Here is a 16,132-nt window from a genome sequence, read left to right on the forward strand (position 1 = left end):
ATACTCGGGTATTATTTCGTAATAATGATAGAAAAGAGTTATTATTATTATTATTATTATTATTCAAGCCAATTTTATTTGCTGATGACACAACCTTTATTTTCTTCAGTCCAAACCCTCTTATTCTGAATGACACGGTGAATAGCCAGCTAAATTCCCAGGTGACCTAAGCTGCCACAGGAAGGCGTTCAGGAGTACTGGCAAGATTATTAGTTACGATTGTCAAACTACATTTCAATTTGTTTTAGTTTTTTCTCTCGTATAGATTCATGTTTTTTTTTCAAAGACTATACTTTCTAGGCAGTTTTTCTCAGTTTTGGGACAATTTTTTATCCCCCATGCTTCCCTCGCTTCTATGAACACACCAGATTATGTTCCTGATGTTGGGAAGGATTGCACAAATCTGAGGTTGGATAGTGTTATGGGTGCCATTTGTGGTACTAGAACCTAATGCACCATGGACATACTGAGGGGGCCAGCTCAAAAATAGCAAATAAAAATATGATAAAACACACAAAGCAAAAAAAATAAAAAATATAAAACATTCAACTATCTACAACGTAACATTTTAACTCTCCTATCATTTTACAAGTTAATATTTTTGTTTTGTTGATGATGTATTTAGTTATACCTTTACCATTATCTCTATATTGTATGTTATAAGGCAAATAAATTAGTAAATTCTATAGACGAGGACATCAGAGTAGAAAACTTGTGCAAAATAATAACAGAACTTAACCACTGTGATGCACCACATTTATTGTGACATTATGGCTGTGTGACAAAAATAAAGTTTTCCAAAAACAGTATTTGTTCTTTTGGTATTGTTAATTAGCACCCAAGAAGCACGAAAATCCAAGTATAAAGTCTTTATCTCATGTAGTTTAGTTGTAGTTCCTGGAGAATTTGCATTTTGTTTGTTAAACAAAATATTTGTTTGTTTAGTTTTTTCACTCTAATAGGTTGTATCTATAAGTCAAAGATTGTGTTCATTGTGTACAACTTTGAAAATATACATATATACAGATATATAAGTAGTACGTATAAGTAGTAAGTATACAGATATACTTAGCTCTTGTCAATATGGCTTCAGACCCAAAAAAAGCACTAACGATGCACTTATTAGTATGATTAACTTGATTCATGCAGCTCTTGATAAAAATGAGTTCCCTGTTGGGTTATTTGTGAATCTGCGTAAGGCTTTTGACACCGTCAACCACCAAAACCTTCTTCTTAAATTATGACTCAGTGAATACTGAGCTAAATAAAGTCCATCTTTGGCTAACTGCCAACAAACTCACCCTCAATATTGACAAAACTTTCTATATTCTCTTTGGCAATAAATCCTCTAATCAAATAAATATATAAATATATAAATATATATATATATAAATATATAAATATATATATAAATATATATATATATATATATATATATATATATATATATATATATATATATATATATATATATATATATATATATATATATATATATATATATATATATATTGGTGTATACTGGCAGCAGGTTTTCTTTCAAACATGTTTCATTGAATATGACCGCATATTCTGTATTTATTATTTTCTGGTTTAGGGCTTCTATCCCTCTAACTATTTTCTTAGCATCAGGGCTTAATTGAAATAGGAGTTCTCCAAAACTCATTTTCGTACTTTTAAGGTGAAGAAAAGAAGTGATTTACTATAGAGTGTATTACACTTATTTGTATAATTTGCACGACGTTTCGAACCTCCATGGTTCATTCTCAAGTGAACAGATCTTACAATACTAGTTGATTTTATACCCGCATTAGGTCAGGTGATAATACAATGAAGGTGAAAACATGGGGGGATACATAAGGGATAAACATAGGGGCTGCAGAAGGCTTATTGGCCCATACGAGGCATCTCCTATCTAAACACAAAGATTAATCCAGTGTAATTGGCCTGTTATGTTGGACATTGTCTTCTGTGTTGGCATCGATATGTTCTTGTCTTGTCCTTACTCTCATGGTGGGTAGAGTAAATAGTTCCGTGATTTGGGTGTTCATGGTAGGTCGCTCTATTCTTATGTGAATTGCCTCAAGAATTTGTAATCTTCTTGAATCTTGGGTTTTGTCTATTATGCAAGTATTCTTGTTCAACATTTCTCTTGTTAGAGTAATGTCATGGGCTTGTCTCATGTGATTCCTAGGGGCACCAGATTGAAGATGGCATGTCAAACGCCTCGTCAGCTTGGTCGACGTCATACCTATGCACTTACATTGAAGGTTACATCCTTCGTGGGGGCAAGTGTACATGTATACAACGCTTGACTGCTGTAGAGGGTTCTCCGTCGGCTTCGGGCTGTTTTTGATAAGGAGTTCGGAAGTCTTCTTGGTTTTGTAGAATATTATCAGGTTTATGTTTTGGTTAGGAGTAGTGCTTTTTACTCCTTTACGGATTATTTCTTTCATTATTCTTTCCTCTTTTATATGTTCACTGTGCATGGTTGATTTGTAATATAATTTTATTGGGGGTGTTGTGGTTTCTGTTCTAGGTTCTGAATTATACCAACGGTCCAAGTGTCTTCTTATAGCAGCGTTTATTTCCGCGTTGCTATATCCGTTGTTCACCAATACCTGAGTTACTCTTTCAAACTCTCTACTGTATGGAGTATGAACTCCTAACTCCATACACTCCAAGTAAGTTTAGTCTACAATCATCAGCAGATTTCCTAGAATTGATCAAATCTACCCAGCCCGATGGAATCATCGCTTCCCTGGATGTTGAATCCCTTTTTACCAACGTCCCAGTCGACACAACTATAGGAATGATACTGGACAGAGTATACAGAGACGAGAGCACCCCCAAATTAGACATACCTGAGCCACACTTGAAAAGTCTTCTCGAAGCATGTACAAAGGAAGCCCCTTTCATCAGTCCACAAGGAGACATGTATTTACAAATAGACGGAGTAGCAATGGGCTCCCCCTTAGGAGTTTTATTTGCTAATTTTTATATGGGAACCATCGAAGATAGGGTCTTCAGTAGCAGACAAAAACCAACTGTATACTGCCGTTATGTAGATGACATATTCGTAATAGTAAAAGACTCAGATGAACTAATTGACCTAAAAAGACACCTAGAGAGAGAGTCAGTACTCCGATTTACACATGAAAATAGTGAAAATAACAGTCTGCCATTCTTGGATGTACTAATAACAAAAACAGGAACCTCTTTAAGCACCAACGTATATACCAAGCCCACCAACATAGGATTATGCCTGAACGGTAGAAGTGAGTGCCCCCAAAGATACAAAGCCAGTGTTCTCAATGCTTATATTCGTCGAGCGCTTACCCACTGCTCGGAATGGAGCAACGTGAGTAGAGAGTTTGAAAGAGTAACTCAGGTATTGGTGAACAACGGATATAGCAACGCGGAAATAAACGCTGCTATAAGAAGACACTTGGACCGTTGGTATAATTCAGAACCTAGAACAGAAACCACAACACCCCCAATAAAATTATATTACAAATCAACCATGCACAGTGAACATATAAAAGAGGAAAGAATAATGAAAGAAATAATCCGTAAAGGAGTAAAAAGCACTACTCCTAACCAAAACATAAACCTGATAATATTCTACAAAACCAAGAAGACTTCCGAACTCCTTATCAAAAACAGCCCGAAGCCGACGGAGAACCCTCTACAGCAGTCAAGCGTTGTATACATGTACACTTGCCCCCACGAAGGATGTAACCTTCAATGTAAGTACATAGGTATGACGTCGACCAAGCTGACGAGGCGTTTGACATGCCATCTTCAATCTGGTGCCCCTAGGAATCACATGAGACAAGCCCATGACATTACTCTAACAAGAGAAATGTTGAACAAGAATACTTGCATAATAGACAAAACCCAAGATTCAAGAAGATTACAAATTCTTGAGGCAATTCACATAAGAATAGAGCGACCTACCATGAACACCCAAATCACGGAACTATTTACTCTACCCACCATGAGAGTAAGGACAAGACAAGAACATATCGATGCCAACACAGAAGACAATGTCCAACATAACAGGCCAATTACACTGGATTAATCTTTGTGTTTAGATAGGAGATGCCTCGTATGGGCCAATAAGCCTTCTGCAGCCCCTATGTTTATCCCTTATGTATCCCCCCATGTTTTCACCTTCATTGTATTATCACCTGACCTAATGCGGGTATAAAATCAACTAGTATTGTAAGATCTGTTCACTTGAGAATGAACCATGGAGGTTCGAAACGTCGTGCAAATTATACAAATAAGTGTAATACACTCTATAGTAAATCACTTCTTTTCTTCACCTTAAAAGTACGAAAATGAGTTTTGGAGAACTCCTATTTCAATTAAGCCCTGATGCTAAGAAAATAGTTAGAGGGATAGAAGCCCTAAACCAGAAAATAATAAATACAGAATATGCGGTCATATTCAATGAAATATATATATATATATATATATATATATATATATATATATAAGGCACAACTCTCCTAAACACGAGAGTGAAGTATACAACTTTAGAACACTTTCCCACCAGGAGACTCGAACCCTAGCCAGCACAGAAGCCTTCCAGCAACTGGCATAACAGGTATGCCTTAACCCGCTCCACCACCTGCTCAGACCCTTAAAAGAGATGGTAATTTCGGAGTATTTATATACCCCAAAGATCACCACCTCCCAAGAGCACTAGAGCAAGTGAGGGGTCATTTATACGTTTATTTCATCAAGTCCCTGTTAATATGGGAGAACACTGTGTCTATGCTTAAGGCACAACTCTCCTAAACACGAGAGTGAAGTATACAACTTTAGAACACTTTCCCACCAGGAGACTCGAACCCTAGCCAGCACAGAAGCCTTCCAGCAACTGGCATAACAGGTACGCCTTAACCCGCTCCACCACCTGCTCAGACCCTTAAAAGAGATGGTAATTTCGGAGTATTTATATACCCCAAAGATCACCACCTCCCAAGAGCACTAGAGCAAGTGAGGGGTCATTTATACGTTTATTTCATCAAGTCCCTGTTAATATGGGAGAACACTGTGTCTATGCTTAAGGCACAACTCTCCTAAACACGAGAGTGAAGTATACAACTTTAGAACACTTTCCCACCAGGAGACTCGAACCCTAGCCAGCACAGAAGCCTTCCAGCAACTGGCATAGCTGGCAACTGGAGAGTTGTGCCTTAAGCATAGGCACAGTGTTCTCCCATATTAACAGGGACTTGATGAAATAAACGTATAAATGACCCCTCACTTGCTCTAGTGCTCTTGGGAGGTGGTGATCTTTGGGGTATATAAATACTCCGAAATTACCATCTCTTTTAAGGGTCTGAGCAGGTGGTGGAGCGGGTTAAGGCGTACCTGTTATGCCAGTTGCTGGAAGGCTTCTGTGCTGGCTAGGGTTCGAGTCTCCTGGTGGGAAAGTGTTCTAAAGTTGTGTATGTGTATATATATATATATATATATAAATATATATATATATAAATATATAAATATATAAATATATATATATATATATATATATATATATATATATATATATATATATATTACATATATATATATATATGACAATGTCAGACCACGGAGGAAAAATGAAACAGGAAATTTCCTTAAGTACTTTCGTATATTAAATACATCTTCAGAAGGTCCTTCTGAAGGTCCCTTTGGACCTTCTGAAGATGTATTTAATATACGAAAGTACTTAAGGAAATTTCCTGTTTCATTTTTCCTCCGTGGTCTGACATTGTCACATTCTTAATCACGTGTTTATTTTCGTGATATACACACACACACACACATATATATATATATATATATATATATATATATATATATATATATATATATATATATATATATATATATATATATATATATTACCTGTAAACATTTTTTATCAATTTTACTGTTAAATTATCTAAAAAACAATTCTGTTAGTTTAAGGACTTGCCTGAAATGCTATGCCTGCTACTGGCTTTACAAGAATGTAAATTCAGCTTTATTTCTATATTCTCTGTTAACCCACAATGTACGTTCTTGTATATAAATAAATAAATAAATATGTCGGCTGGCGCATTTTCAGGCAAACGAGTTTTCTCGGCCGGCGCAGCACAGTGGTTAAGTAACTTGAAAAGTGTTGTTATACTTTAATATGAATTTGAAATATAAGTCTAAAAGCCTTTATTTGCAGTCATAAATTTCCTACTTCTTTTTGTGCAAACTAAATTTTATATCTTACACTTTGGTCACACTGGTCAGTTTCATTTAAAATATGATAACTGTATTGATTTCTGCTTGTTTAAATTGGATTTATAGTTCCCCATTCTTGTGGGACAGGAAGCCTGTTTGGTGCACTGAGGCTTCCATAGGAAAGTGTGAGGAAGTCTGCATGGCCACCTAACCAGTTGCTAGCCAGACCAAAGGATGTTTAACCATATGACTGAGTAATGTGCATCTCACCCACTGTATCATGCATGATGCATGTAGAGTATTTAGTAAGAACTCTTATCTGAGGCAGAGACAGCAATCTCGAAAAGAAATGAAAGTGGTAATCTACATATTTTAAGTGAAATTTAAGAACACTTTTGTTAGCATGTGCATATGGCCAAATTGAAGTACTGTAGCTTATAAACTGTGATAATTATTTAGCTACAATGACCTCTCATACCTCTGTACATGCATGACAGTTTAGGCTAATTGGCATATTAACAAAGATAATTAATAATAACTAAAAAGCTACAATATGTAGCTGACCATCACTTAAAGCAATCATAAAATAATTATCAAATACTTGAGCAATATAATTTATTACCAACTTGTAAAATGAAAGTTCTACAAATATCCAACTACACACATATGACAGCAAAGATTGATATAAAAAAAGCTATTACCTTCTGGTCTCTTACCTGACACGACTGAATGACACAAACAGGAAAAGAAATATTATAAAATTACAAAGGAATGGACACGGTACACAATTATGAGCAACTTTGAGTTATGAAAAGTATCACATTAAAACTATGATCAATATCCACACTGGAGTATTGACCATGCATCTGTATATATTATAAAAACATTTACAACAAGACTGGAAATGAACCAATCTTATAAATAATACAATACAATATGCATACAAAAGCCAACAGACTCGTTCAACCTCGTCATAACTTTTCTTTAAGATGTAAAAATAACTAAAAACATTTAGTGTAAGCTAAAGTTTCAGCTGCTAAGAAGATGTAAAATATGCCAATGTTCATCAGATATACCAGTATTACTACCATTATTTATTATTCCATTTCATCTCACAATGCACTTGATCTCATGCATACATGACCTGATGCCTATACTGTACCTTGTTCCCAGAGAAGCCAACAAACTCAAGCAGCTTAAGAATTTTCTGTGGAAGCTGTGAGATCATCTGAAATATGAATATATTTATAACAATTATAATAATATATTATAATACAAATATGGTGAGTTTCATAAACTAAAAGCTCTTAAAAAAAACAGTTAAGAATGATTCTAATGTCAACATAACTTGAGCATTCAGAAAAATCAAACTCAGATGTAGAAAAAAATTTATGTATACTATACAATACAGGTATATGGAAATACAAACTTACAAGATTAAAGGCCCCTACACCCATCCGTACTCCGGACTCGAAATGCATTTTGTCAGAATCTTTACTCCAGTCACGACCTTCTAGTATGTACCAGCATTCCCTGTTCCAGGAAATGTCAATTAGAGATCCAGAATAACATGTGTGGAATAACTTTCATATGTATAATTGTTCTATGTGTATGTGAAAATTAAAAAATAATATCTCATAATTTTTTTACTGTATCTCACTAAAGATTTACTGAAGCCAACATTCATCAATGTTTCTGTGATTGCAATATATTTACTACTATAGTACAGAGGAACCTTGGGTGATGAGCAGCCCCATCTATGAGCATTTCAGGTAATGAGCGAAAATTTGTCTCGACTGATGAGCTTCCGCTCGGTTAACGAGAAAAACCACATGGTGCTTCCTAGTGTTCCCGCTGGTTCTCGCAAATTCTTGGACGCATCTGACGACAGTGTTGTTGTTTTATCACACAGGATAAGCATCCCTCTGCATTTAGTTGTGCTTTTAAATTAGTTTCGCAAGATGAGCGTTTCACATGACGAGCTCAATGCCGGAACGGAATAAATTCGTTAACCGAGGTTCCACCGTACTATGTTTTCTACTATCATTTGTACAGTGTAGTATATTTTCACTGCATAGGCATGTTTAAGGTTATATGCTACAGGATCACATGAAAAACATCATGCAAGGAGCCTATGCTACACTATCTAATTTCAGAATTGCTTTGAAATACAGTATATGGATGGTCAAGACTTTTGTTAGACCAAAGTTGGAATATGCAACAGATATATGGTGCCCATATCTTAAGAAGCACATCAACAAACTGGAAAAAGTGCAAAGACATGTAACTAAATGGCTCCCAGAACTGAAGGACAAGAGCTACGAGGAGAGGTTAGAGGCATTATATATGCCAAAACAAGAAGATAGAAGAAAAAGGGAAATATGATCATTACGTTCAAAATAGTAATGGAAGTTGATAAAATTAATAAGGAAGAATTCCTGAGACCTGGAATTTCAAGAATAAGAGGTCACAGATTTAAACTAACTAAATAAAGCTGCCGAAGAAATATAAGAAAGTTCACGTTTGCAAACATAGTGGTAGACGGTTGGAATGAGTTAGGTGAGAAGGTCATGGAGGTCAAAACCGTTAGTAATTTCAAATCGTTATATGATAAAGAGTGCTGGGAAGACAGGACACCATGAGCACGGCTCTCATTCTGTAACTACACTTAGGTAATTATGCAACATCTTGAGTGTTATTTACTCTACAGCCTGATGATATTCAGAATAATATTGTACAGAATGCAGGCCTAATCTCTTAGACCACTAGGATCAATATCAGGTGTTTAAAATGCCTCTACACAACTGTCAGAAGCCTGTGATACAAGCTCAGACATACATTTTTATAATGGCAAACTTTTACTTTGAGACAATAGACTGGGTGAATCTAATATCATGAACAGGAGACCAGGACTCATACAGGACTCCTTACTAATACAGTACATCATGTGAAAAGCCAACCCAAGATAACAGCATTCTAGATCTTGTTCTAACTACAGCCGAAAGCATAGTCGAAGATGTTACTCTTATATCCTGAGATGGAATGCAACCCTTGAAATATTTATAAAGGTCCAGGACTTTTGAGAGGATTATTAAAGAATAAGAGGGCTGCAAGAAATATCTCCTGGAAGAAGCTAATAGGTAAGCAAAGCATTGAAACATAGCAGAATGATTTCACTATGGTCATCACTGAACTTAAAAAAAAAAAAAGTATAAAGGAGAGAACATAGGAAACAGATGTACGACATAATTAAGGCAGATTTTCAATTAAGATTCAGCTCTGAAAGACGTATAAGTCCCCCCTAGTAATCTCATAGATTATGAGATTTACAAATGAGTGTTGAATGCAGCAATTCAGGAAATCAGATCAGTCTGTTATATTTCTTGAACATTCTCACATACGTTAGCTTACTTCTCTTTTAGTATTAAGCGGGTTACCCTATTATACCTATAAATAATTTTTTATCTGAATTATTTTAAGTTCTTCTCGAAATACTGCACAGTAGTGCCTTCATTTTTATGTGTAGTCCTTGTACCTGCAATTGTTCCCCATCTTATGTTCTTTGTATGAACATTCTTATGAATAAAATGATTATCATTATTATTATTTTTAAATACATAATATAAAATCAGTGACAGGAAGCCTGTTATGCTGATTGAGATCACTCTAAGGCAGCTACTGACTTTCCCCAATATGCATCTCCCAGGTACCTACAGTATTTACTGTAGGCATGTAAGTACTGAACAGAGGCATCACGTGCAGGAAAAAGTTGCCCAAACACTTCTGTCCTGCCATGGGAATTGATCCTGGAACCTCTTGGTTGTACCTGACGATAAATTTGTTGAAAACACTAAATATTTATGTCACTTTTTTTGTTAACAAGCCTAGGTATACAGAGCGATGTGCTGCTACCCTATTCTATATGAAAGATTCACTGTTCACACTAGAATGATGAGATAACATCCCAACACCCACACCCACAGTTTGAAGCAGACGAGGAGTTAAGGGGCATCCCTCTTATACACGAGACAATCAGAAAGAACATTGATGAATTAAAGAAATTAAAAGTTATAAATATGGAATGTGGATAGAATTATAATAATACTTATTATTAATATTATAATTAGAAATTTAAACATTAGATAAATACAGTATGCAGTATAATAATTAGCTATAATTTTTTAAGTTGTATTAAAGTTGAGGCAATTAAATCACAGTATAAAATGATGTAGATGGTCCACTGAAGCAGGTGGATCACACATACTTGTAGGACTGGTAACAGGCTCTGATCTTCATGCCACCCTTCAGGAAACTGATAAGGGTCTCATCCTCCATGAAGGTGAGAACAGCCCGCAGCAGGAGGCACTCAGCGTAGCACAGCTCGGCATGGATCTCCTCTGCTCAACACAATGCACAGAAATTCAGATAAATTTCATTCACTCACAGATGTTAGAAGCTATTCTCATCATAATATCCCTAGTGCAGGCTAGTAGACTACACTTACATCCAATGTATGACTAACAATCCTGTTTGATGAGGATATTTGATGAACTTTTTGCTAGCTCTTGACTTATATTCTGTAATCCTTCATAGATATTATAAAAAGGCATAGATATTAAAAGAGGAAGAACACAGAAAATTGTATTGGAGAGGACCTAAAAATCCCCTCTAATGCATTATGTGTGCTTTTTCTCTGAGGCTAAAGATTCCCTTCTTCCAGTCAGAGTTGGTACTCCCTACTTTTTATATACTGTATATGAAAAATTAAGAAAATTAAAAAAGGAGGAATGAAAATTGATAAGAAAAATACGGTATGTAAATACACAGCTATATGGTGGCACAGCTATATATTATGGTGAGCTATATGGTGGCACAGCTATATATTACCGAGATACATTTATCTGCAACAGTGTCATTAGTGACAGAGATGACTACTGTGAATATACTTTTGCTCAGTTTACAATTAAATCCCTTAAATCCTCCTTGACTATTGGAGCCATCTATAGATTTCCCAATACTAACATAGCTTCTTTCTCAGATAACCTAAGGAATCTTATTATCAACAACAATCTCAACAAAAACCACATCATTCTGAAAGGAGACTTTAATATTGACCTGGGTCAACAAAATTGCTCTCAAGTTGACTATTTCCTTAACAGCATGAACTCCTGTATGCTAATCCCCACAATCACCAAACCTACCCGAGTCACTCAAACATCAGCCACTACCTTCAATCACGTATGGACAAACATAACAGCTCCCCTTGTATCTGGTATAATCTACAACAGAACAACTGACCACTATCCTACCTTTCTCATAGCGAACAGGGACATAACACCACCAAAATGCAAGAAACTTTCATTTAGGCTACACAGTGAATCAGCTTTAGGCAATCTTACAAATGCACTTCACAATATTAACTGGGATTCTGAATTCAATAATACCCAGGATATAAATTCATTAGCTAACCTCTTCCTCTCCAAAACTCTAAGCCTCTACAACCTTCATTGTCCCCTTCTTACCAAGCAAGTAATTGACAAAAGATTAAACGATCCATGGCTCACAAGTGGCATTTTCAACTCAATCAACAAGAAACATGAATATGAAAAGAAACTTAGGGTTGGCCTAGTTTCAAAGGAAGTAGCTAAAAGGTACTCATCAATGCTTACAAGTATCATAAGAAAGGCAAAACTTGCATATTATGTGAATAGTTTCAATGAAGCAAAAGGCAACATGAAAAGCACTTGGAAACAATCTCTAGTATCCTAGGAACTAAACAACACTCACATAACCAAATAAAACTCTACAAGGATGGGAATATACCGTCAACTGATTTAGAAATGGCAAATGAATTTAATAGTTTCTTTTCATCGGTTGGTGCTAATCTTGCCAGTAAAATCCCACAGACTCAGACACATATTAACACATATCTCTCAGGCAGCTATCCAAACTATCTTCTCCTTTCACCAATCAGCCCGGCAGATGTTGTGTCCATCATACACTCTCTAAAAACCAAGGCAGGGAACATCAGTGAAATTCCATCCATTGTATACAAGAGCGCCTCCCATGCCCTTGCCCCACCCATAGCTATACTGTTCAACAAATCTATAGTGTGTCACACCTTCCCTGATATCCTCAAAAAAGCAAGAGTAACGCCAGTCCATAAAGGAGGCAATCCGGCGGACATAAACAATTATAGACCAATATCAAATCTACCCATTCTATCAAAAATATTTTAAAAATTATTTACAAACAGCTCTATTCCTACCTCGTAAAATTCGACATACTCAGCCCCTGCCAGTTTGGCTTCCGGTCCCAAAAGAGCACCAACGATGCAATCATTAGTCTCCTTGACGTAATCTACTCAGCCCTTGACAAAAATGAGTTCCTGATTGGACTCTTCATTGACCTAAGGAAAGCCTTTGATACTGTTAATCACAACTACCTCTTACTTAAACTCCAACATTATGGAATTCGAGGCCTTGCCCTTGACTACATCCGATCCTATCTTAGTGACAGACACCAATGTGTAACCATCAATGATACAACTTCTTCCACTCTACGAATTACCGTTGGAGTGCCACAGGGCAGTATCTTAGGACCTCTTCTATTTCTTATATAAATCAATGATCTGCCTAATGTCTCTAATATTCTAAAACCTATATTGTTTGCTGACGATACTACCCTTATCTATTCAGACCCCAACCCACATACACTAAATAATGTTGTGAATAATGAATTAAAAAAAGTTCACTTATGGATGTCAACTAACAAACTAACATTAAACATAGAAAAGACTTACTACATCTTATTTGGAAGCAAATCATCAAATGCAATTCAGCTACAGATAGACAATATTAACATCAGTAATAAAAATGATGGCAAGTTTCTTGGCCTATTCCTAGACAAGAGACTCAACTTCAACACCCACATTCAACACATAACTAAGAAAGTCTCTAAAACAGTTGGTATACTCTCTAAAATAAGATATTATGTTCCTAACTCTGCTCTCCTCTCACTATATTATGCACTAATCTACCCCTATCTTAATTATGGTATCTGTGCATGGGGTCTACCACTGCATTTACAAAACCCTGTTCTTAAATGCAAATCCTGCTCTGAAACTCTCCCTGGACAGATGTAATAGGACCCATTATCACCACACCAGAAATAAATATCTCTTTGATATCCCCAGAGTCAAACTTAATCTGTGTAAACACTCCATGCAAATAAAGGAACCCAGTCTATGGAACTCACTCCCTAGTGAATTGAAAAGCTGTCAAACTTTTGCCTTATTTAAAAGCAAAACCAAAAAGTACCTTATTTCATCTTCTTAGTTTCCTACACTGAGCTTTAAATTTGCTCTGTACCTAGTGTTACCCAATCTTCCAATTTTTATGTACTTAACCCAAACAACCTTATCATTGTGTTCATTGCTGTCTTCTTTTATGTGCTAGCCATATGCTGTATTGTGACTACCAATTTTTCATCAACTACCACTCAAGCTGTCATTGCAATCAATCTGAGCTACCTATGTCCTTTAATATACCTACAATTTTCTCTCATCTTTTTTTTTTCTTGCCTTGTAACTGTTATCATTTTTTATAAATTTTGCAAGTATTTACCTACTTAAAACTTTCTTAGATTAAGGACCTGCCCGAAACGCTGCGCATACTAGTGGCTTTATAAGATTGTAATTACCATATTATGTATCCTCACAATCCCAATGTACCTTCTTGTATATGCATAAATAAATAAATAAATACACGTAACAGTTAGTTTAGTTCATTTATTATGCACCACATACCCATCTTGTGGGTGATAGTGGAAAGGGTTACAGAGGCACATAATGGGCTCAGGGACTGAGCCGTAACATAGGGAGAAAAAACTACTTTCTAATGGGATAAATCTATAAAGTATCAGCCATTACCTTTGGTAAATAAATTGTAGTCGACCTTCTTGACCATCTTGCCTAATGACTCTCCTAAAGTATTCTTACGTCTATATCGATTACACACTTCCACGCTCTGCTTCAGTGCATCTATAGCCACTTCAATGTCTTTCTAAAACAACAAAATAGATAAATTATAATAATGCAGCTAATAATATAATAATAATCATAATTATTATTTTATAAACAAGCTTAATGATTAATAATATAATAATAATATTGTAATAATGATCATTATTATTGCAGTAATAAGCATGAGGCGGTCCTTCTAATTACCCAAAGCTTCCTAGCATTACATAAGTAATGAAGAAATATGATATTTTTACTCACTGTAATGCTGGTGCTGAATGTAGCACATGAAAAAACATATTTTTACTCTGAAATAATATAATTTTATAATGAAATTGGGTCCATCTAATTACCCAAAGCCAAAACATTGTCGCTTAGGTTGTCGACCTGCCACCGTGTTTCACCTAATTTCTTTATCAAATTATATTATTTCAGAGTAAAAATATGTTTTTCATGTTCAACATTCAGCACCAACATTATAGTGAGTAAATATGTCATATTTCTTCATTACTTACATAATGCTAGGAGGCTTTGGTAGCTTTGGGTAATTAGACAGACCTGCGTGAGGCAATGTGTGACTCACCGGGTCGAAGGTCATGATAGCCTGCAGGTACATGAAGGTGCCATAGCCCAGCCCGTGATACATGCTTTTGTGGGCCCTGGGGATGGAGAACATCTCAATTAACACTCAGGTATTAATTATATCAGGAGGCACCAGTGGGGTGCTGGAATAGAGCCACTGTGAGTTAAGTAACCTTGCAAAGATTTATGTGGCTAGTAGCAACCACTATAGCACTACCTACCTACCTTGTGGATGTTCCAGGGATCAAAGGCCCCGTAACCCAGTCTCTGACCAGGCCTACCGGTTGGTCGTCTGGTCTACCAGGCTGTTGGACGTGGCTGCTCGCAGCCTGATGTATAAATCACAGCCTGGTTGATCAGGTTCTTTAGAGGTGATGTTGAGTTCTCTTTAACAGTGTGAGAGGCCGGCCAATTATGCCTCTTATGTGTAGTGGGAGAGTGTTGACACGTGTTGTCGGTGACACGGGCCATGAAACAATTATGTAACCGTATGGATCAACTTAAACGAGCTGCCGCCCCTTGTTCTGACTTCAGGCGCTTTGCTGATAACCCATGGCTCAGGTTATTAACCCAAATACATGAAGAACAAATGGCAGTAATCCGAGAGCAGTCGACATTAATCATGAACCTGCAAGGTGAGGCTACAGCCATGCTCAGAATAATCAAGATCTGTCTACCAGAGTCGACCTCCTCCAACAGGAATTAAGCTCTCTTAAGAACTTAATTTACTTAATAGTTTCTCATCTACATTAATGACCTTCCATATGCCTCCCAACATCTCAAACCAATTTAATTTGCTGACGACACGACCTTCATTTACTCCAGTCCTGATCCCCTTGCTCTAAATGTTACAGTGAATACTGAGCTAAATAAAGTCCATCACTGGCTAACTGCCAACAAACTCACCCTCAATATTGACAAAACTTTCTATATTTTGTTTGGCAATAAATCCTCAAATCAAATAAATCTCAGGATAAACAATACCCAAATTTGTAACAAAGTAGATGGTAAATTCCTTGGCGTTCGCATTGACCACAAGCTGAATTTCCAGGGACACATTCTAAATATATCAAAAAAAGTTTCAAAAACTGTGGGCATTCTTTCTAAGATCAGATATTATGTACCTCGCCCTGCCCTGGTGATACTCTATTACTCTCTCATCTATCCTTATCTCAACTATGGTATTTGTGCTTGGAGTTCTACTACCCAAAATCATTTACGTCCTCTAATTACTCAACACAAAGCTGCTATTAGGACAATATCTAACTCTGGCCCCAGACATCACTCGGTACCCTTATTCAAATCTCTGAA

At 36.2% G+C, this 16,132-nt stretch overlaps 1 protein-coding gene across 1 annotated transcript in view; it reads right to left on the minus strand.

Moving 5' to 3' along the window:
• The window catches only part of LOC123763549 (tetratricopeptide repeat protein 39B), a gene marked incomplete in the record, with an annotated part of 220,449 nt that overhangs the window by 57,873 nt on the left and 146,444 nt on the right, over positions 1-16,132 (minus strand). The window contains 5 exon segments of the mRNA XM_045750696.2: positions 7,382-7,447; positions 7,653-7,752; positions 10,484-10,616; positions 14,150-14,282; positions 14,823-14,898. Coding sequence (XP_045606652.2) covers positions 7,382-7,447; positions 7,653-7,752; positions 10,484-10,616; positions 14,150-14,282; positions 14,823-14,898 — 508 coding nt within the window.

This window comes from Procambarus clarkii, chromosome 52 (assembly GCF_040958095.1).
Source record: "Procambarus clarkii isolate CNS0578487 chromosome 52, FALCON_Pclarkii_2.0, whole genome shotgun sequence".
Classification (NCBI taxonomy): domain Eukaryota; kingdom Metazoa; phylum Arthropoda; class Malacostraca; order Decapoda; family Cambaridae; genus Procambarus; species Procambarus clarkii.